The sequence below is a fragment of the Bombus impatiens genome, unplaced genomic scaffold (assembly GCF_000188095.3).
Source record: "Bombus impatiens unplaced genomic scaffold, BIMP_2.2 scf_0155, whole genome shotgun sequence".
Classification (NCBI taxonomy): Eukaryota; Metazoa; Arthropoda; class Insecta; order Hymenoptera; family Apidae; genus Bombus; species Bombus impatiens.
Genome location: NT_176574.1, coordinates 699,367 through 723,342, shown reverse-complemented (window position 1 = coordinate 723,342; position 23,976 = coordinate 699,367). Strand labels below are relative to the sequence as shown.

Genomic DNA, 23,976 nt, shown 5'->3' with positions numbered 1-23,976 from the left:
CTCTCTCTCTCTCTCTCTCTCTCTCTCTCTCTCTCTCTCTCTCTCTCTCTCTCTCTCTCTCTCTCTCTCTCTCTCTCTCTCTCTCTCTCTCTCTCTCTCTCTCTCTCTCTCTCTCTCTCTCTCTCTCTCTCTCTCTCTCTCTCTCTCTCTCTCTCTCTCTCTCTCTCTCTCTCTCTCTCTCTCTCTCTCTCTCTCTCTCTCTCTCTCTCTCTCTCTCTCTCTCTCTCTCTCTCTCTCTCTCTCTCTCTCTCTCTCTCTCTCTCTCTCTCTCTCTCTCTCTCTCTCTCTCTCTCTCTCTCGTAAATACACACGCGTGAATTATTAAAAATGTATTATAAAAGCTGTATTACTTGGCATCGAAGATACTCTAGAGTATTATTAAATTTGACATATTTATTATTACAAACTATAATATTTAATATATAATTTTTCATATATACATACATATATTATTTGTATGCCTGCGTACACGCAATCTTTTCACTTATTTATTTATTTTGTATTTATATTTAATATCTGTATGATTGAAAGACTGTATGTATTTATGTATGTACTTTATATATATCTATGTACGCATGAGCATACTGACATCCGAATTACATTGTTGTATATCTTCATTTGCCTTTTATAATTGTTGTTATGAAAAGACGAGAGTAAGAGTTACGAACTAATTGTTATTACGGAACACGTATGGTTGGTTTATGTTGAACGATATTTTTGAATAATATTTAATTTTACTTATTAAACAAGTAAGAAATATCATGGAAAGAATGCTACTTAATAATATCATATTATTAGATACATATGAAATTTCATTAAATTTGATTCTATTAAAGATTATTTTTGTATTTTGCAAAACAAAAATATTATCATAAATAATTCTCATTGCCTTTGTTAAAGAGTATTTATAATAGAAACGATAAAAACGATTTATTTGCGTAATTATTAATAATGAAAGATATAACAAAAGTTTCATTCTTTCCATATAATGATAATTCTTATATCATAGACAAACAAGCTAATTAATCGAGGTATTTTATATTTTCATATCAATTTAAAAAAAATATATTACTTTTTAAATTCTTTCCATATAATTGCACATCAATACAAGAGAATCATCACTGAATATTGTAGAAGATTAATGAGTATATTTGTTAATGTGAATTGATAAATGTGGTCATTAAAAAGATAAAATACAAATAGAACAGTTTGATTGTATGGAGTGTATCATTGGGATAATGTAAATTCATACTGTTTCTCTTCATATGAAAAACATGTTCCATTTAATAAAGCACAAGGTATTTGTAGCTGTTTGTTTTAGTTCATATAGAAATTACTAAGATTCTAATAAATTATTTTCAGTTTCATAGAGTGTGTATTAATTACACGAAATCAGTAACAAGAACACTGAATTTATCATCCACAATACAGTTGCCAGATTATGCAGATGTTGTAATAGTAGGTAAGTAACAAAATTCTCTAAGTATTTTACATCCTAATGTTCAAAATAACTTATACGTTAATGTATTACTTTCAGGTGGGGGTAGTGCAGGTTGTAATGCACTTTATCATTTAGGGAAATGTGGCATTAATGCTGTGCTATTAGACAAATCAAAATTAATGTCTGGTACTACGTGGCACACTGCAGGTCTTACATGGAGTATACGAGGTCCAAGTGATGTTGAAATGGAATTATTAAATACAACAAAATGTATTTTTAACTCCCTAGAAAAAGAAACTGGAATAAATCCAGGGTGGATAAACAATGGTGGACTTTACATTGCACGTTCCAATGTAAATATTCATTATATTGGTTTCCTTCTCTTCTTCTTATTCTAGATAATCATCCATTTAATGTTACTATTACTGTTATTGTTATAATTGTCGTTATCATTAATATATTTTTGTTGTTATTAGCATTTAATACTTAACATTATTTACTTATTACAGGAACGATTAAATGAATATAGAAGGCTAGTTACTGGTTCAAAGGCTTTTGGTATTCAAGCACATTTAATTTCTTCTCAAGAAGCAAAAGAGTTATTTCCCTTGTTAAATGAGGACATTATTCAGGGAGCATTTTACTCTTCAGAGGATGGAGTTATTGACCCGACCATGTTAATTAATGCTTTGACAAAGTCAGCAAAAACTAATGGTTGTCAGGTAATAATTATTTAATAAGTCTCCTTTTTTTTCTTTTACAAATAAGAACAATAATCAGAAAAAGAAAAGTATACTAATAAAGTTATTAAAATTGTTTAGATTATTGAAGATTGTCCTGTTACGAAGATACTCACAAAGGAAACTATTAAGAATAATAAAAAAGTTTATGCTGTAGAGACTCCATATGGAATCATAAAAACAGATGTTGTTCTCAATGCTGCTGGAGTTTGGTCAAAGAGTGTAGCAAACATGATTAATATGAATATTCCTCTAACACCAATTAAGCATGCTTACATTGTTACAGAACCCATAAAAGGATTGCAGAATCTTCCAAATATAAAAGATCCTGATGCGAGTCTGTATTATCGAATTCAGGGTAGCTCAATAGCTATAGGTGGTTATGAACAGAATCCTATTGTATTACCATCTGTGAGTCTACAGTAATTCATTGTCACTTTTAACACATAATCAACAAGTATCTTGAATGTATCCAAAAAAAGAAACAATTTTACCAATATTAATCATATTCTTTGTTTACATAAAAGGCTCCAGAACATTTTTCATTCTGCCTCTATGAATTAGATTGGAATGTCTTCAATGCACATCTAGAATCAATGATTCAATTGATTCCTAAATTATCAACAGTTGGAATAAGAACTACAATATGCGGACCAGAAAGTTTTACTCCTGATCATAGACCAATTATGGGTATGAAAAAATACCTTTATATATATATATATATATTACACCTTTTATTTCTTATTCTAATTTTCAATTCTCCAATTCTAATTTTCATTGAATTCAAAAGGTGAAGATCCAAATTGTTCTGGATTCTTCTACTCTTGTGGTTATAATAGTGCTGGAATGATGTTGGGAGGTGGATGCGGAGAACAAATTGCACATTGGATAATTAATGGTCGGCCAGATAAATACATGTTTAACTATGATATCAGAAGGTGGAATTTATCATTTCTTTTTTTTTTGTTTCAATCTTATCTGATCATTTTAATACTTCTAATTTTATATTTATATCTTTATTTGATTCATAGATTTTTACCAGAACAAAGAAACAACATGGTCTGGATACATGAGAGATCTCATGAAGCCTATGCAAAAAATTACAACATTATATTTCCACATGATGAACCATTAAGTGGAAGAAATCTTAAAGTGGATCCTTTTCACAGTGTAAGATAAAAATAGTTATACATAGTGTTTTTTATTTAATGACATCAATAAATAAATGTTCTACTGAATGCATCATGAAAAAGTAAAGCATTCTTACTTATTTAATGTACTGCAGTTACTTGTCGAAGACGGTGCTATTATGGAGGAATGTCAAGGTTGGGAACGTCCTGCATGGTTCTCTCCAACTAACAAAGTAGAAATTCTGTCATATGATTATGGTGGACATTATGGCACAGCAAAGAATCAGAATGATTATTATCGTACAATATTAGAAAAAGAATATAGCTTTAATTTCTCATCATATAACGAGATAGTAAGCTATTGAAATTAAAACATATTTAGAAAAAGAAAAATAAAGGTAAGGAGAAAAGGAAGTTATCAGTAACAAATGATTCTTCGTTAGATTCGGAAAGAAGTTCTTGCTTGTCGTCAAAATGTTGTTTTGTTTGACACATCTCACCTTGGAAAATTTTATATTTGTGGACCTGATGCTCAAAATACGGCAGATTATTTGTTCACGGCAAACATGAATTGCAACTTTAATAAAACAATTTACACTTGTATGCTGAATCATGCTGGAGGAGTTGAAACAGATTGTACAGTTACAGTGTTGGAACCTGGCTCAAGTGGAATTGTAAATCCGATATTTAAAGAAAAAGCCTTTTATATTGGTAAATTAATTTTTAAGTAAAATGGTATTAAAATAAATTAATGTTACTATCGCAAATTATGAAATAGCAATGTCTTACTTTCGTTGTTAGTCTCAAATGGTATTTCAATTTATCATACATGGGCTCACATGAAAAAGGTAATAATGGAAAAGGGCTTTGATGTATCTTTACATGATGTTTCTGAGCAAATTGGTATTTTATCCGTGCAAGGACCTAATAGGTACGGTATTATGTGCATTTTTATCATTCAAACTCTAGTCTATAAATTAATGCATCTACTTATAGTCGAAAAGTAATTGAGACATTGATTGAAGATGAAATCTCAGATGAATCTTTTAAATATTCAACTACAAAACTGGTAAAGATTAAAAACGAAACGATACGTTTAATTAGACTTAGTTTCGTTGGTGAACTTGGTTTCGAATTACATATTCCAAAATCATTTTGCCGAATAGTTTATAAAACATTAATAAATTGTGGTAAATCATATAATATAAAACATGCTGGTTATCGAGCACTGCATAGTCTCAGTTGTGAAAAAGGTATGTGACTAATTTTAATTAGTTTATTAATGTATATTATTAATATGATTAAATTTTTCAGGCTATCTTCTTTGGGGTTTAGATCTTAGAGCAGATGATAATCCCATTGAAGCTGGCCTTGAATCTATTTGTCGCAATACTGGAGAGTACTTGGGAAAAACAGCTGTCGATCGATTGCGAAAAATTGGTATCAAAAAGAAATTGGTGCATATTTATTTAAACAGGCATGTATTATAAAACATTATTATAAAAAAATTATTATAAAATATAATTTTCATATTCAATTTTGATAAAATAATACTAATAGCATATATTATGACAGCACCATTCCATTATGGGGAATGGAACTTATTTACAGAAATAAATGCCTTGTTGGTTATTTACGTAGAGTAGAACAGGGATACAGCAATGGAAATGTAATTGGGCATGGGTAAGTAAGATAATATTGAATGTAATAATAAAAATTTATAGAGCTAATATTGATTAATATTAGGTACATTAAACATCCAAACGGAGAAAATGTAACAAAGGAATTTCTAGAAAGTGCTAATTACGAAATTGAAGCTATGGGGAAACGATACACAGTAGATCTTTGCTAAGGAAATATATTTGATCTTATTAATAAATTATTATTTTAATATAAGCAAAAACAATTTTCAAGTTCAAGAGATCTTTAAAAATTTAAATATTTGTGTTTTTCTAATATATCTATATTTATCCTGCTAAAGGATTAGCATGTATAGTTACACTGTTTATTCGAGTTTCTGTAAGCGGTCTGTAATTTTTAGGATTTACTGGTAATTTTTCCAGTTGTTCAAGAGTTTCTAAACCATCTATTACCCTAAAAGTAATAACAAATATATTCATTAAATATATCAAATATTAATTTATTATTTATGATTTAAACACTAAAATAAATTAGAAAAGAAGTTTACTTTCCAAATAAAGTATATTTCAAGTCCAAATGTGGTTGAGGTCCATATGTTATAAAAAATTGACTTCCATTCGTATTTGGACCATTGTTAGCCATAGAAACCAATCCTCTTGCATTATGTTTCAATTCTTCTTTAAATTCATCTTCAAATTTACGATTCCATATCGATGTTCCACCTTTACCAATATGCGTAGGATCTCCAGTTTGCACGATAAAACCTTTTATATTTCTATGAAATAAACAATTGTCATAGTAATCGCTAGCACACAAAGCGAGAAAGTTCTGTAAAATAAATATGTAACCTTAACACAGTCACGTATAATATAAATAATTATTATGAATCTAGGATGTAAAACAAGTGTAAAAAGTTCTACCTCGCACGATTTTGGGCACAATTCGCAAAATAATTCTATTTTTATATCTCCAACGTCAGTATGTAAAGTTACGCTCTGTAAATAAAAATTGCTGATAAATTGTTACCATTTATGTATATTAAAGAATATGCAATTTGTAACATTAATGAGAAAAATAAAAATAACACTCGCACCATCTTCAATAAAGTGATCCATTAACTTGCAAAAGAGAAAACATAACATTTGTTATGGTATGCATTCACTATACTATGTGTCAATAAAAAAAAGTGAACGTACATCGATACGTATACATATCGACAGCCATGTTGAATTTTATAGAATTACCAACGAAATCAAGTGTATGAATTTATTTCGAAACGAAATCGAATCTTTATTAACATATCAATTTAAAATAAAATGTAGGAGAATATAAAAAAATGAAAAAATAAATATCTATGAAATAAAAGCATTATATTTGAATTATTTGTCAATTATATGGAATATATTTGATGAAAAATAGGCAAATATTTGTAATCAATTTGACTTTGGTCTAAAGCGGTAAGGGATCATTGTAGCAGCGCCACTTATTTCTGCTGAATGTTCCGCTCATTTCTTGTTACAAGTAACGGTTAGGTAAAAAAAGATATTGGATACCGTGGCATAAGTTTAACTTGTAAAAAGCGTATTTAACGTAGTTTAAATTGAAAATAAAATTATATTTTGTATAATAAAATAGAAAAGAGGTTGATTGTGAAAATTATCATAAAAGAGTGGCAAGAAAATCCAGACGAGTGGCGCGTCTGTGCAAACGGCTCCTCTTTGGTTGCATGACGTAATTGTATTGATCGCGGAAGAAGAGCCGAAAGTCGCGCATTCGCCATCTTGGACGAATTGTGGAAAAGAAGTTTCTGTGTCTCGCAGGCGCGGTACGCTTATAATAATTCTAATCCGTGACAATCCGGACATTAATTAATTTAACTGGGAATTAACCCTTTTGTGAATTAGAAACCCATTTGGAGCGGACCAAGGTAAGTCATTATTTCTTTGATTTACTTCTCCGTCCAAATCTTTTTTTCTACGTGGAAACCTATCTAACTTTGTCGTCTGATCATTCACTTCCAGAAGCATTCTTTTTATTTAATATAATTACCATGATATCTTGATCTTTTCTAAGCTGCTAATTTTACTAACTCTCTCTATTGTTGTTTAATTTCATGCATATTTTGACGTGAATCTTCTTGTTTTGGATTTTCTTCGTTTTGACATCACAATTCTGGGGTTGGGTCCGATCTTTATATTCTATCTATATTGCATATTTTTTAATTATCATTTTTTGTTTATTTCATTTAATAATCCATTATCCTGTTCGTCATCCTTTATTTTTCTTCATTCTATGTTCATCGCATCCATTTCCTTCTCGTAACAAAGCTTTGCGAAACTCTTTTGTCCGCTTTCTACTTTTCGCATCGAGCAACATTATTCTTTCATACCATTCTTTATACAGTATTATTCATCAATTTCGTCCAATTGTATTTGTTAATATTTTCATTTGCAAATTATGATTGATGTGGAACAAACCTGATTCGTACCAGTTAGTTTTTTGCATAATTTAATAACTATCATTCGCGATAGCTTTCTTTTCTCTCTCTCTCTCTCTCGCTCTCTCTCTCTCTCTTTCTCTTCCCCCTCTCTTTTCTTCCGTTTTTGTTTATTTAATTGTATTAATAACTATTAACTTTTTATACTTTTTCTTCATTATACACATGTACTTTTAATATATTATAAACATTGTGGTCAAAGATTAGGAAAGTTTTATTACATCTAACAATTTCATTATGTGTAAGATTGGAAAAAGTGAATCCTGGTTTCTAAGTTTTGTATAAAATGTCCTTCATATTTATGTTAAGATATATGTCTGGTGTACATTTTAATATTTCATGGAACTTCTTGATAATGTACAATGATTTAATTTAGAAAAATTATTAATCATAATTTATTTGCTGACAGCTTATAATGATAATAAACATGCCAAAAATATTTCTTTTCAATAATGAATTCGAAGTCACCTCGAATTCTTCAAATGGAGCCATATAATTATTTTTGCATTATATTGTAGAGGATATTAAAATGTATTCAACATGCATGAAACATGATATAGTTATTCATAATATTAAGTTTATAGCAGTAGAAGTAGTAATATTTATCTTCAGTTCAGTCTTTTGAACAAAATAAATTCAAGCACAAAATACAGCTTGGAAATAATTATTTCATTAAATTTTGGTTTAATAAGATCCAATTAATGTTGCTTTCTGCAATTGTATTCTTCTGTAAGATTTGAATATGTTATTCTTAAATTGATAGAACAATGTTCTATGCTTATATTTATATTATTTACAAGTGACTGAATCAAAAAGACAAATATTACTACTTCATTGCTGTAATTTGATATTACATCAATAAATGTGTTAAGTTATGGTTTTTGAATACATCTTAATATTTTGTACAATAATATTGTTGAAAGATAATTACTTAGTTTTATTTAAAATACTTAAAATGACCTGAAGTTCGCTATAAAAAAGTATTTCCAAAATGTTTATTATTGTTATATATTGTGTATTAGACATAGATAAATTTTATTTAACATCTTTGTGAACATATCAAAATATTGGGAAATGCTCAGAAACACATTTGTAACTACTATATTATTGTATTATTACAATAACAGATACTCATTATTATACAACGTAATGATTGTTTGTATGTGTTAGTGAAAAAAGAATAAGCATGTGATCACAGTTTTCTTTTTTTACTTTACTGAAAGCCTAAGAAAATGCTATAGCTGCAACTACAGCTATTTTGTAAAATAAAGTGTTAATAATCTTTTTTTTGTAACATTGTTGCAAATAGTTGAAAAGTTGTTAGAATGAACAGTAAGCAGGTAATATCAAGGAAAAGATAACTATAAAACTACATAAAGTATTTTTTATACAATGTTAATGAATTATGTAAAAAATTTTTATTTTTATATCATAGAATTATGTTTAATTTTGTTACAGTAAAAACTATAGATGTATATAAATATCATTTATGTTTTCAGACAAAGGGTTCGTTCTTTGGGTCTGATTGATACTAAATGGTTGCCTGCAGACAGCATGTCTACTCTGTCAGGGCTTGTGTCGAAGGGGGAGAAAGGAAAATCCAAATTTCAATCATTAGACATCAATAGCTTGTACCGGGTGAGTAGGGTGAGTTGGCTAAACAGTTTTGTTCTTTCCTTCCATCCTTATTTGTTATTTCCTTATTTTTGCTCCTATCTTCCCTCCAGCTTTTCCATTCTTTATATCTTTTTTTGAGTATATTTGCTTTTCGTATTCATTTATTTTGTATTTTTATAATAATTATTGTATATATTACCATTAAAAATTAAAAGTATTAACAAGCAGTTGATTGCTTAAAGGAAAGTGGGATTGGTATCCGATTTATACTTGCAGGGAGAATCTTTGGAACAACATCAGCAAAAAAACACACTACCACGCAAACATGGAATGCAAAGTCTTGGGAAAGTGCCTTCGGCACGGCGACCTCCTGCTAATTTGCCTAGTTTAAAAAGTGAACATAGCAGTAACGATCCAGCTGTCAGTCTTGTGCCAAGCGGAGGAAGTGGTTGGGCTACTACCAAAGAGTCAACAACTACCACTACTGCTACAACCACCACGACTGTAACTGCATCAGATACATCCACTGTAACTTCCGTAAAAATATTCGTTTGTTACGTAAATTTTAGACTTCATATTTGTTCAAAAATATCTGTTAAATTATAAAGCAGTACATATTTTTTATATATAAAAATTTATATATATTTATTGTTATTATTCTATACATTCTATATATATGCTATTTTATGCTTTTACTTTCCATATAATTATTAAGGACTACAGAAGTAATTGATGAAATAAATTATTTTATTTTTAGGCAAATTCTTCATCAGCACAATGTGTGACAGGAACAATCACAACATCATTACATCCATTACTCCCAGGGCAACAAAATACCTCACAGTCGTCATATTCTTCCGATGTAAACAACAAATCATCATGGAGTGCAATAATGAGCAGATCTGGAGATGGTATGTAAAGTTATATCATAAAAAAGAGCATGTAACATATTTGTTGTTTGATATAAGATTGTTATATGAATATTTATACAGTTGTATGTACAAAATATATACAAAATATGTGTACAATTTTCCCTTTAAATTTTGTTGTATTTGTGATTATTGACATGATTTATGTATATATAAAAACTCCCTGCAATAGATTAATGATATTTATGCAGTATAATATAATATAAGTTAATCATACATTTGGTTTTTAAGCAGGATGTATATTTTCTTATCTTCTCATTTACTTTATTTTAAATATTATTTATGAATTATTAACTTACACGAACTAGTAACTACTATACTTGTTTCATAACTTATAAAGTATAATATATTTTGTAGAATTTTATTTGTTGTAAACCTACCATAATTAAAAATTAGTGTAATATCGAATTAACGATCACGTATTCATAATGGGATTTTTCATTGCTATTGAAATATAGGTACTGTATCAGGAGGCCAACAACAGTCACAACAACAGCAGCAGCAGCAGCAACAACAAACGGCAAGTCGGGAATTAAGTGCGCAATACGGACCTGGACCAAGTTTACGGCCTCAAAGTATTAAAAATTCTATTATTATATATTAAAAATGTTAAATAAATGATTCTTTTTATTAAATAAAATAAATAATTTATTTTAGCGGAAGGAAGTTGGATACAAGGTGGAAGTCGTACAGGCAGTGGTGCAGGAATAGCAACTACAGGTCCTGGAAGTGGGAGTTCAGGGGTCCAGGCCCCCCCTTTGAATATCACTGGATCAGGAGGACATACCGACATATCTGCTGGCGGGCGACAGAACTTGGTCCAATCTCCCAACATGGGAATGGGCCAGGGAGGCCCTCATAATACTTCAAACAGTCAGAATGCTGTGAATTCTAATTCTCATCAAGCTGGTCCCAGTTTACATCACTACAGAGGACTTATTCCTCCATTTGTAAGCTTTATTATTTACATGTTTTATCGTTGACAATATTATTTGATTTAGTTCATTGAATTAACTTTTTCGAATATATCCAGATGTACAGAGGAAATTTTTCTGGTGGGTTTCCTTCTCAATTTCCGGCAAATACAAGTTCTGGTGCACCTAGACCTCGATTCAATTATCCCTCAGAACGATTTCCTCCTCCGCCTGTTCGTCAACAAGAACGCGAACGTGTTCCCGATGAAGAAATTATTACACGACCAATTATTAAAGAAGAAGATCTTACTCGAATGGACGATATTTCTCGCGATGCTGGCTGGGCAGCACATGACGATATTGATTATAATCAAAAGCTTGCCTTCAGTGATGACGAACCTGATCCTGAACCTTCGAAAAAAGATGAAAGAAAAGACAATAAGGAAGAAAAAATAGAAGAAAATTCAACAGATGACAAAGAGAAGACAAGAGATAACCGTGATAACCGAGAAACTCACGATAATCGAGATTCGAAGGAATCCCGAGATCAAGCAACTCATCGTTCGTGGACTCAGAATACTTTATCCCGTGATTATCGTGGTTCGAACGGGTCTGGTAGTTATAGCGGTCAGTCACAACTGCATTCGGTGCATTCTTTAAGAGGTCAGAACATTTATGTGACTTAGGTGCAAATCTATAGAGCTGAATTCATTTTCATTTGTACTAGTTAAACTAAACTAACCACTTTTGTACATCGTGTTATATCTCGTAAATTTGTTTGTTTATCACTTTCGTCTTCACTTTGAAAACAGGTGTAGAAGATGACGAAGCGTGGAACGAGAGACGCAGACTGAAAGTTGTTGAAGTAGCGTCGGCGGTTGAACGTGCTCGACAACGGAAAGAAGAGGAGGAAAAACGATATCAGGAATCAACTAGACAAGCGGCAGCTAAAAAATTGCAAGATTTAGAGCAAAAGTTGAAGGAGAAACAAGCTAATGAATCTAAAGGTTTAATAAGCGTTCCACCAGTGCCTATTCCAGTTCCTGAGTGGGAACGAGAAAGGGAAAACAGGGAACGAGAAAACAGGGAACGCGAACGATCCGAAGGGAAAGATGAGAAGTCACTGAACCGTGAATTACGTGAAACTAGAGACGGTCCAAAAGATAACAGAGATTCACGTGATCAGTTAATATCAGATTTTCGACAGGGGGACCGACAGAGTTTCACGAGACAAGATAGTATTCGTAGTGATCGTGATAGAGAACGAGACCGCGATCGTGATCAAAGGGATACGAGAGATCGTGAGCTACATGCTTCATCCTCGCGATATTATAAAACTAATTTACCACCTCGATTTCAAAAGCAACAGGCGGAAAAAATCAATGCTGGTCTTAATCGAGTTTTTCCTAATACCGAAAGATCAACTACGCAATCCGTTCCATTTTCTCAGCAATACGATCCTGGTAGATGGGTTCATAGTCACAGCTCTTTAAGTAAGTGCAATTATTTTTTGGCCTTTTCGATGATAAGCTTGAACGGCTACGTATAGCAGATGGAAGAAATATAGGAAGGTCATAAATCAGTCAAAGACGTTAATGTTTTCAATGTTTCAAAATTCTAAATAGCAATTTAAAGTTGTGAAAGAAATTTTAAATATCTATTCACAAGCTACTCTAACACCCTTACGGCTGTATCAATCGGTGTCTCGTTATTTAATATTTTAATTTATGATCGGACTATATCGCTTCCACTAATTATAGATGCACGCATATATATATATATTTTTGCCATACGCGCGTACTTTTGCATGTATCTATATTACACATACAAACATACAAGTACGTTTACGTTGGACAAATATATGTCTACTCATGAATATCTGTGACAAAAAAATGATTGTTTAATATTTTTGCTTTGGAAAATCTGAAATAATGATTTTCGTTGTTCTCCATTTTTGTTATTTTTATCTACATGTGAAAAATTATTACTATTATATTCAACGAAGCTTGTATTAGTAGACAACAACTTAAAAGCATCATCATCACATGGAGCGTCACAACGCCGAAGTAGAACAGATTCAGATATTTCCACTTCGATGGATGATGATCGACCTCCATCCCGAGACTATCGTGGTTCTCTACTTCGAGATGATCGATATCGTCATTCTTCTCATCGACCGTACGACACACGCAAATCAGGTGGTTACTACGATGAGTATACTCGCAGCTGTAGAGATCACGACTATGATGACAGACATTCTCGTGATTCCTGGGAACGTGAAAGATACTTCGACGACACTAAAGATCGAGATTCAAAAGATAGCATAGAGTCCAGAGATAACAGAGAAACTCGCGATATTCGTGATAATCGTACCACCAGAGATACCCGAGATGCGAGAGAGATTCGAGAAAGAGATAACAAGGATAAAAAGGATTATGATAATTATATAAAGGTGTTAAACTTTATTATTACTAGTAGTAATAGTATTTTTATTTATCTTGCCGATCTTATCAATAGTATATTATTTTAAATCTTCGAAATTTCTAATATTTCTTTATAAATCCTATATTATTAATACAATGAATATATGTTTACATGTTCTAACTCTTTTTTTCAAACTTATGTTCATCTGTAGGATCCCTTTGATGATCGTAATCGTGAACGTGATCGCGAACGTGATCGCGAACGTGATCGCGAACGCGATCGTGAACGTGATCGCGACCGTGAGCGTGAACGTGAACGAGAACGAGATCGCGATCAAAGAGAAAGATCAGAAAGTACTGAATGGCGCGAAGAACGTATCATTCAAGATAGAATGATCGATAATCGTCGTGATATACAAAGAGAAGAACGAATGGAACGCAACGAACGTCCACAAAGACCAGATTCTCGTGATAGTCGTGCTTCTCGAGAATCAAAGACGTCTTTGCGAGATGATGATTCGCACAAATTGCGAGATTGTAGTTCCTGGGTAAATGAGGTTGTCGATTATGAAGAAAATAAACGAGATGTCTACCATGAAGATATCCGAGAAAGAGAACGAGAAAGGGAACGAAGGCAACCGCTAGGACCGGTAACTAAAGAAAGAATCGAAGCAGACGAGTTGAAAAACGAAAAGCGTAATCTAACTCAATTAAAGCGAGCAAGTTCCGATCAAGATAAAAAAGATCAGACGAAAGAATCATCATCGACTATAGAAGCGAAGAAGGAAATGGATGTTTGGAATAGAAAGGTCGATCGAGTTAATGAAAACAATCGAGTAATGGAAAGAGGTGATAACTCGCCAAAAGCCTGGGCGGATGCTGTTTCTCCGACGTTCGAAAAGGAAGAAGAAAAAACTTCAGAATCTATTAAGAACGACAAGGATTCGGAGGATTTGAAGCAAAATTTGGAGAAGTTAAGTTTAGAAAAAAGAGAAGACACGTTGAACGAAGATGAAGCGGTGGAACAACAGGTGAAGGAAGATAAACGAGAAAAAAATATTCGGAATAGAACTAGCAGTGGCGGATCAAATTCCAGAGTGCGTGATTCTCGAGGTGGACGTCAATGGGGCAGCACCTATAGCGTGTATGCACGAGGTTGGCGTGGTCCAGAAACAAGAGGACGAAGAGGTGGACCTAGAGCCGCCACTAGACCTGCTTCTGCTAGAAGTGGTTCATATGGACATACGGATTCGGAAAATAGCGCTGATGAAGTGTCTGGCTCAACAGAGTCTGGCAAAGAAGAGAAGAAATCGGCTAGATCACCAAAACCTAGTCAAAAAGCAGAAAAAGAAGAACGCAGTCGTGAAGTAATAGTGTCTGGTCGAGATGAAAAACGGGCCGACTATTCTCAATCACAACGCAGCGAAAAACGAACTTACGATAATAAAGTAAGTCGTGAAGGTTTTGCACCTTCGGGTGAACCCTCTCGCCGCGGTCGAGGAAGTAGTTTCCGAATTCGAAGTACAACTGCTACCGGCAGCCGAATGGAGGGATATGGACCTCCATCTAGTAAGAGTCCTTTTTCCTCCGAGCGCAATATTGATGAAAAACAAAATTCTATGCGACAGAATCCTTCAACGCCTACTCCGGAAAAGGAGGTAAATTCTCTGTTACCATCTCAGAATGAATCTACCGACGATAAAATTATAGCAAAACAACAAGCACTTACTGCTGGAATAACTGGAAAGCGCGCCAAATCTCCAAACCAGCAGTCTCAACAAACTCAACAATCTTGTAACAAGCAAGATACAAGTCACACAAACAGCAATGTTCCTTCTCAAAAGGTACAAGTTACAAGAAAAGAGGAATCTCGCTCAAAAAGAACTCGCAGCGGAAGTAGAAGGGTAAGTTTTAGGTAATTTGTAAACGGTTTTTTCATTCTTTATATTCTTCCTTTCTTTCTTCCCCCGTTTCTTCTTGTATTCTTAATAAACATTTAAGTCGTTTCTATATAATATTATTTTAACAGAATAAGCAATAATTTACATTTGAATCCATTCCATGATTATAGGGCAGAGATAACCGTGAATTGCGTTATCGTGGCAGTGGTAGTAACGTATCGAAGCAAACATCTTCGGATGTAGGAAATGAAGATTGGGAAACTACGTCCGAGAACAGCGAGGATCACGCAGAGGATCACAAAGAGTCTCGTAACAGTCGTAACAAACAATTTTCTGCGCGTGCAAGCACGGGTAGTAATCAAAATGTCGTAGCGTCAAACGTGCATTCACGTAGAAATGAACAGACAGGAAACAATCGGGAACAGAGAGAAAAAAATGTAAAGTCTTCCAATACAGCGTCTCGGGCGCCTGGCGCGGAGAAACGAAATCTACAGAATTCCAGTTTCGCCAATCAGAAAAATCATTCCAGCAGCATTCCGCCGTTGATACAAACGGCTCAAGTACAAAACGGAAGATCGAGAAATCAAACTTCTGGTAGCAATTCGACAACGTCGGGTAAATCAATGATCAAGGATAGTACGGTGAATCGTATAGATGAAATAAAGTTAAGCGATCCTAATTTAGTTAGTCAAACTCTCAATGATATCAATAAGAGATCCCAAGGAAAGGAGAAAAAGGCTATAATCGATTGCGAAATGGAAACGAATAATTGTACGGAGGATAGTCCTAACATCGTTGAAGATAAAGTTGATTCAGATGGTTTCCAAGAGGTTCGTTCAAAGAAGAATGTAAAAGAATCTAGACATGGCCAAAAAGAAGAGACAAAACCTTTGAAACGTGAAAAGGAGAAAGATAGAGAACGCGATCGTTCTAAGTCGAAAGCAAATGGGGGTTCACAGCAAACGACTTCATTGCAACAAATACAAAGTATACCGCCTTTGCTTGGTCAAGCCATTCCACAACCAGCAAATATGGTACAAAAACAATATGATAGAACTTTACGAAGCCAAAAGCTTGCGCCCAGATTCCAAAAACAGCGCCTAGCTAAACAGCAGCAACAGCAACAGCAACAAATGTGTGCATCTGAGCCAAACGATGCAACTAAAATCAATAATTCATCAAATAATTTCGGTAAGGATTCGTCAAGCGGCGGCCCTGCACCTCCACCATCTGTAAACGCTTGGGATAAACCGTTTACAACGAGTCAATTACAATCTAATTCTCCATCAGCTGTTCCTACTGACATCCAGTTGATAACTGGTTTATCTACACAGAGCGAACATGGTCATATTCACAGCCACGAAGTTAATGAGCAGACAAATTCTGGTAATAGTAGCCAACGAAATTCACCAAATGGCGAAAAAAATGCTGGAAAAGGTTTGAAAGACCAACTAATTGAAAAAAATTCAGTCTCTGATGTTTCTTCACCACCTGTGCAAACGTTAATCTTTGAGAATACGAATTATTCTAAAACTACCAAGGCTGGTCCTTCTGATTTAGCAGTAAAAACCAAATTTCCGAATCATATAAAAGCTCAACAACAACGTGTTGAAAAACGCACAGATTTGGAAGAAGAAGGTAATACCGCTGCCACCATCCAACAACAACAACAACAACAGCAGCAACAAAGTCTACCTGTGGCATTTTCAAATAAACCAAGTGACTTGATAAAAGATAAAAATCAAGAGCCGATTCAAATGCCTCTTTCGTTTAATAAAAACGAAGATAACGCAGATATGAAATTAGATTTCACCTTTGATTCAGATCTCTCTCAATTAACCGAAGACAAAAGTAAAAGCTTAGGAATGACCCGATCTATGCACATGGCTACTGGCCAAAATACTATTTCACCTTCTACGGCAGAGCTTAACTTAAAAATAGCATCGGTAAAAAAAGTATGGGAAAATGCACCTATGCCAACCGTAGTCGAGCACGAGGATGGTAATGTCGTCAATACAGCTAATACTTTCCCTCAAGCGTTCGAAAGTACGGATGTTGATGACAGTTACAGCCCTCATCAACAATACAATCAAAATAACATGAAAAATGAAATAACTACTTCAACGAATGTGTGCAAGGTGAGAAATCATTTCGCGAACATTATATCATGTTATCATGCATGCATATCTGAACTATTACATCACTAGAAATTGACTCGACATTCAGTATAAATTTGAGTAAAATGCATTTTTTCCAGTTTGTTCATTCTGTTCTTTACCCCAATTTTAACGTTCTTTACTCGTACTTGAAAATTCCCTTAAATAGTTATCATGGTGAAAATCAGAAAGGTAAGTGGCTAACGCGCATTGTTTCAATTTTATTTCTATTAGAGAGTCATTTGTTCATTTTTTTTTTCATTCTTTTTGTTTTGTTTCTTTTTGTCCCCATTCTTTTCTCTCTCCTGTTTTGGCATATCTCTTCTAAATATTAACATCAGTAAATACTCATTTTACATATCAATTGCCTTCGTTACCATTGTATTATTAAGATATTATCGTGCTCATCATCATTATCATTTTTGTTATAATATTTTTTTCTCTCAAATTATTTATTGTCTATATTATCATTGCTTTTATTATTTGTTGCATTAATATCATAATCATCTCAACAGTTATACCCTTTTACTGGATATAATCTCTTTATTATTGATTTTCCTCACTTAATTAAACTTACGCGGTTAGCGATGAACCTAACTATTTTCACCAGAATTCAGAAGAAGATTTAGAAAAAGAAGAGAAAATCGTTTCCCAAAATTCGCATTATTCCGTCAGCATCGATTAGAACGGCAGTTGATAGTGATGTAAATAGAAAACTAAAAATAACGAAACACCATGTCCCCTGTGGGAAGATGCTGACTCTTTGCCTGATGCGCAGCTGGTTCCCCCGCAGGTGAAGCCGCAGCAACAATCCTCGGGCAGCAGCAGTGGTCAGTCTGGTTCAACGGTTCCAGGGCCAAGTCCTATTGGAGCAGGTCAAAGTCCTATAGGGCATCCTCCTGTCAGTCTCCAAGGACCATTGAGCCCACCTCCATTCAATTCCACGGGACAACCTTCTCATATTAATTACCAGGTGATAAATTATTTTGGAAATGCTTGCCTATATTTTTCATGTTTCGTATTTTGCATTATTGCAGAATCTGTCATAGGCTATAGGATATAAATTTTGTAACTTAGGATTGTGCTTAATGTGCATTTCTATTTTGTTCTATTACTATCATTATTTTATTTTTCAGGAGTTTCCCCAATATCCAGGATCTCAAGCTGCGCAATATGGTAGCATGTCTGCTATACCTTCTCCGCCAGCCGTATTATTTAACACTGGCTCCGGTCAACTTCCAGCTCAAGCAGGTGGTCTTTATGGAGCGTTTCAGTTAGACCAGAGCCGATCTCCTTTCACACAGTATCCACCATATGCGCCATCTCTTCAAAATTCGTTCAGTCAACAGAACGTTTATTTGCAACAACCCCCACCTCCGCCACCGCATGCACCGAATGCGCCAACTCCGGATATGTATCAAAGCAATCTTTCACAGTACCGGATCGTAAGTAATTGCCCTGTGTAACGTACCCATTCGAGAAAATCGTTTCAGCAACTACAAATCACATATCAAATATCGTTCTCTATCGCAATGCGTTGCTAGGTGAATAAATAATAAAGAAAGAAAAGGAACGATTATTCGGTGCTGAAATTAATTTGATACAAGAATATATATACAGGATGTTCTGTGAGGTATTATGTGATCAACTTGATTCATATGTTGAATATACTCTTAATAAAAAAAATAACATATGCAATAAAGATTTGTTTCGTTTTATTTTGTTAATCAATTAGATACTCTATTATTACTATATGCATATGAGGATATTTTCTGTTTAAAAGTTTAGTATATTAGTAAACTAACTAAGTCGAATTTAAAAGCTTGAATCGAATATCATGCACAACCTTTGTGTTAATTATTGAGAACGAAACAAACGTACTATGCATGTTAGTTACTGGGAATACACATGGTTAAAATTTGTTGAATATCTCATTGAACATATGTATATATAATATAATAAAATACAAGAACGTTCACTTTTCGCAGACCGCAGCTGCTGCTCCGCCATTTGGACAAAATCAGCAGCTTAGTAATAATCCAAATACAGTTCTTATTAGCTCTTCTTCAAATTCTTTGATGTCAGCCAGTGTGAAGCCATCCTCTCAACCAATTGGAGCTATCGGAACTAAAGCTCCTCATTTTCAAGCACCGTCTGCTCCTCAACCAAACCCAGTACGTCTTAGTTTAGTTTAACGACATATGGTTAATACTTATTTAATTTCCTGCACGAAGTTATTTATCAGATTATTTGCAAGATGCGTATATCTTTTTTTTTCTTTTTTTTTCTTTTTTTTCTTTTTTTTTTTTTAGTTAACGTACATACCATATGATCCAAATCAAGTACTCGGCGTCAGTGGCAGTTACATGGGCAATTCCCAATTGGTACAGAGACCCGGTCCGAACGTACAAGCCTCGGCTAATAGTTATTATAGCGCAACTTCGGCTGGTAAGTAATGAAATGTATACGTATTGATAATTCCTAAAATAAACTATCATTATTATATTTTCATTTATGATTCTTTGATATTTCTATTTATTTTAGATGTATTTCCCGGATCGCAAACAGGTTTTTATCAGCCAGGGGGGGCTACACAGCAAACTGGTACTCATTATGGACTTCAGGGATTTGGTCAACACAGCCAAAGTTTGGCAACTGGCAGTGCTGCTCCTGTTGGGCTCCAAAACTTCAGCTCGGGCTTTTTATCTAGTTCGGGGTTACAGATTGCTGCAGCAGCTCAGCAGTTTCGTAATCCAACAGGAGGACTACCTGGACCAGCAAACACAGGCCCTACTTTTCTTAGCAAACATCAACCACAAGAACAGCCTAGACAATTAAAGAGTCCGTCGGGGAATCAGCAAGATGTGCTTGCATCAGTTTTCAGTTCTAGTAAATTGAATTACTTTTTATTAAATTGTTATGGCGTTCTTTGGAATCTATATAATGCCAAGAAAACTTTGCAGCACCACAAATTCCATCTCCGAAATCAAGAAACTGTAAGCAACAATCTTCATCTCAACAACCACAACCTAGTCCAACACAACATCACAAATATCAACAGTATCAAGGTGTTAGTCAGTCAACTTTGGTAAGTCATTACGCTTAGATCATCAATAACAAACTGTATTTGCTATGTTCTTACATTTATAATTAAGTCTTTCAGTCTGCTGAAGCAAATTGTAAGTTAGAAGAACAATAAATAATAATTATAGAGATGAGATAACAATAGTAGGAAATAGGTAATTAATTTTTTGATAAAATTGACAATAACAAGTAACTAATATTTACAACGGACAATTGATAAAATTGTAATATATAGAATATTAAATTAAAAAGAAAAGATTGATAATGATGAAATTATTATAGATTTTACAACAAAATATTCGTGGCATGGGCATGCCACCACGTGCTGGAATTCAACCATCGCAACAAAGATATCCACCGCCCATTCAGAGACCAGTTGTTCCATTTACACCGGGTCCAAATCCGAATAATCCTACGCAACAACAGCAACAACAACCTAATTGCATGCCGTCGCAACAGCAGCAGCAACAAGTTCAAATAAACCGCCACAGACCGAATCTGCATCAACAGCAACAACAGCAACGAAATATGAAGATGCAACAACAATACTATTCTACCCAAGGTTCGCATTTATTATATCATAATAATGCTAATATAAACAACTGTTGTAGTATCATAAAATTAAAAAATTCAAGCTAATTCTTATATTGTTTTATTTTTTCCTTTTAGGAAACGTTAAAATGGACACAAATGAAAAGACAGATTCGCACAATGATAAAATCAACGATGGTAGTTCTGGTGCTCAGCAAGGAGGCGCTAAAACAAACGTAAATTCACAAGACAATGACAATAAGGAAGAAGTTAATCAACAAAACGAGTGAATTGTGACAAAGAACATTCGATCTACATTTTGAAAATGCAATTTGCGATCATATATAATGGTGCGACATCGATCGAAAGGTAAATGATAATGATTAACTTGTCATACGTGTGGAGCGATATGAACTCCAACTGATATTATATTTGTCGATTTAAAGCGGCTTGCGAGCTTAGAATTCGTAATTAATAATTTGGCCATGTCTAGTTAGAATAATTTAATCATGGTGTATCAAAGAAGGAAAACGATAGATGATATTGTTGTTATACATACCAATGCTTCTCCGAATTAACAATCATAAATGTTTTACCTTTCATGAATTCTCAACAAACAAATCGCTTTTATCGAACATTCCTTTCTGTTCGAAAAAGTATTGCAAATAGTAAGACGGCAGCAATGTCGGGGATGTAAGACAAATACCCGAAGTAAAGTGAAACCTGATCGATACCATCGAGGATAATTATCATCTGAAAAAGTCCCTGTAAATTACGTCTTTCAACATCAGGGACATTAACACGTTGTTCAGTTAAAAAATAAATAAATAAATAAATAAAAGAAGTTAAATGATTAGACTGACGCGCACAACGTATATTCACTCGATGTCAATCGATCATCCGAATCAATTAATTACATTATCAACTGTGAAGATAAAAAAGATGTGCACAAGACTTATGTTTCTGTATATGGACACGACGGCGGTCTGTGGTATACGATAATATTAAAATCAGATTTTTGTGAAACGTAGTTCGACAAAGATATTACACGATCGTCGCTATTATTTGTAGAGTATCACTAAAATGAAAAAAGAACAAATCGATAAAGAAGACTGTTGTTGTGTATATCGAAATTAAAACAAGAAAGTATATACATGCGATGATCGTACGAATTTGCATGACGTTCCCCAATATGACAATTAAAGAAATTCGTGTACATTAATCGTTTATTGATATACTGTGAGGTCATGGTGAAGCTTGTGAAAAATAAATAGTGCAACAATCGTTTATAGTACTGAATATATTATCATGACCTAACCACTCTCAAAAAGAGTATCGATTATTAGAAAAATAAATGATACGAGGAGTATTGCTTACAGAAATTCGAAATGCGCTCGATTTTTCATGTATAGTAATATTCCAATAGGTTGTTGCAGCATTGTCTGTCGCAACGTACATGTGTAGAAGAATTGTATACTCCTTGCTTTCGTTGCGGTTCTAGCACTACAATAATACGATAATAATTATTATTTTATTTTAATTTTATTTTATTTGTAATACTATTGTCATCATTATCATCATCATTATTTCTATTGTATTACTATATTGCAACATATATAATATATGATCATCACCATCGCCGTCGTTGTTACTATTACCGCTGCTATTATTATTATTATTATTATTGTCATCATTATTATTATTATTACTTATTACTTATTATTACATTATCACTAATCCATACTATTATAGCAAAAAAAAAAAAAACATTACAGAGATTACTACTGCTATTCTTGCTGCTTCTACTACTATTGCTACCAACACCACTACTACTACTGCTGCTGCTGCTGCTGTTGCTACTATTACTATTCCTATCATTATTGTTATTATTATTATTATTATCATCAGCATTACTATCATAATAATAATTACTATTATTAGCTGTAATATATGGCTGACATCGTTTCTGCTGCTGCCTTCGTTATCATCATTTCATTATCAATACCATCGTTGCCCGTCATCGTCGTTGAAATCATCATCATTACTACCATTCTACATCCCCGTTATGACGATAATGTTGTATTATTAATATTATGCAAAATTTTTTAAAATAAATAATAGTATATAAAATAGATAAATTTTATTAATTTTTTTGGAGCGACGATTACTCGTTTAATTAAATATGTTTTATGGAATTGTTAAAATATACACTGCCAATCTTATCGTCATTTCGTATAAAAGTTACATAAATTCTTACTAAAGTTTCTTCCATGATTCTATAAGAAAGATGAGAGTACAAATCAATAACAATTTTAATTTTTCTGAAATACGTTTAATAAAAAAATATTGCTATCGCTTAATTAATTTACTCTTTTTCATATGAGTATCTCCGTAAAAAGTTTAATAATCATAACTGTAAATGTATGAACAATAGCGTGAAAGCACGCGCTTGAAAAATAGACACCGGTGCCTTTGACTTACTGCCATAAATAAATTTGTATTTTCTCGGATAATTTTGAATAATATCGCAAGTGATTATTATGGCTTCAAGAATAATTAGTCAAATAAATCAGTTTTCTATTATTTCATTCATTGTTATTACGCATTGTAACTAATAGCTTTTAATATCAGTAATAGTACTAATAGTAGTAGTGCCAATAGTAACAGTAGTAGAAGTAGTAGTAACAACAGCTCTTTGTTTATGTGATTATTATAATAGTATAGCATTATGGATTGTAACATTAACATACAATTAGTTATTGTTCTTAATACTGTTACTGATGTTACTACAGCGTTTAATATTACAATAATATTCTTCCAGTAGTATTGCTTCATATTTCTTAATACATATACCACATTTTATATTCATTATAACATATACCATTTTCCGATATTTAGCTATAATTTTCATGATATTTCATTACATTTCATTATCTTTTATTAATGATACCAATATTACTTAAAAATACTAC

General features: G+C 33.1%; 3 protein-coding genes and 1 long non-coding RNA gene across 10 annotated transcripts; 2 read left to right on the top strand and 2 right to left on the bottom strand.

Moving 5' to 3' along the window:
- Positions 1-232: 232 nt before the first annotated feature.
- Positions 233-5,244, top strand: LOC100748086 (sarcosine dehydrogenase, mitochondrial). Its single transcript, XM_012382669.3, has 15 exons — positions 233-1,298; positions 1,363-1,462; positions 1,538-1,794; positions 1,951-2,163; positions 2,263-2,592; positions 2,709-2,871; positions 2,972-3,119; positions 3,213-3,351; positions 3,467-3,664; positions 3,755-4,022; positions 4,113-4,242; positions 4,308-4,564; positions 4,626-4,788; positions 4,887-4,994; positions 5,058-5,244. The coding sequence occupies exons 1-15, from the start codon at positions 1,266-1,268 to the stop codon at positions 5,161-5,163; spliced, it is 2,613 nt and encodes an 870-aa protein (XP_012238092.1). The 5' UTR covers positions 233-1,265; the 3' UTR covers positions 5,164-5,244.
- On the bottom strand, positions 5,160-6,212 carry LOC100749515 (peptidyl-prolyl cis-trans isomerase-like 3). The gene is made up of 4 exons (XM_003487431.4): positions 6,046-6,212; positions 5,873-5,947; positions 5,500-5,780; positions 5,160-5,405 (listed from the first exon to the last, which is right to left on the bottom strand). The coding sequence occupies exons 1-4, from the start codon at positions 6,046-6,048 to the stop codon at positions 5,279-5,281; spliced, it is 486 nt and encodes a 161-aa protein (XP_003487479.1). The 5' UTR covers positions 6,049-6,212; the 3' UTR covers positions 5,160-5,278.
- A 221-nt stretch (positions 6,213-6,433) lies between these two features.
- Positions 6,434-22,298, top strand: LOC100749397 (protein PRRC2C). Of its 7 annotated transcripts, none has more exons than XM_012382579.2 (19): positions 6,434-6,879; positions 8,949-9,096; positions 9,343-9,594; positions 9,824-9,977; positions 10,454-10,570; positions 10,653-10,945; positions 11,029-11,572; positions 11,722-12,402; positions 12,925-13,361; positions 13,545-15,236; positions 15,404-17,371; positions 18,168-18,362; positions 18,526-18,834; positions 19,378-19,563; positions 19,702-19,837; positions 19,934-20,278; positions 20,353-20,477; positions 20,756-21,035; positions 21,143-22,298. In XM_012382579.2, exons 2-19 carry the CDS (start codon positions 9,004-9,006, stop codon positions 21,292-21,294), a joined length of 7,959 nt encoding a protein of 2,652 aa, XP_012238002.1. In that variant the 5' UTR covers positions 6,434-6,879; positions 8,949-9,003; the 3' UTR covers positions 21,295-22,298. The 7 variants fall into 7 exon arrangements, with proteins under 7 accessions (XP_012238002.1, XP_012238003.1, XP_033175359.1 ...); XM_012382580.3 differs by having other exon boundaries at positions 8,949-9,087; positions 21,143-21,373; XM_033319468.1 differs by having other exon boundaries at positions 10,653-10,879; positions 21,143-21,373.
- Positions 22,299-22,587: 289 nt separating this feature from the next.
- LOC117151364 lies at positions 22,588-22,979 on the bottom strand. The gene is made up of 2 exons (XR_004461225.1): positions 22,871-22,979; positions 22,588-22,712 (listed from the first exon to the last, which is right to left on the bottom strand). It is a non-coding gene; the product is annotated as an uncharacterized LOC117151364 (long non-coding RNA).
- Between the last annotated feature and the right edge of the window lie 997 nt (positions 22,980-23,976).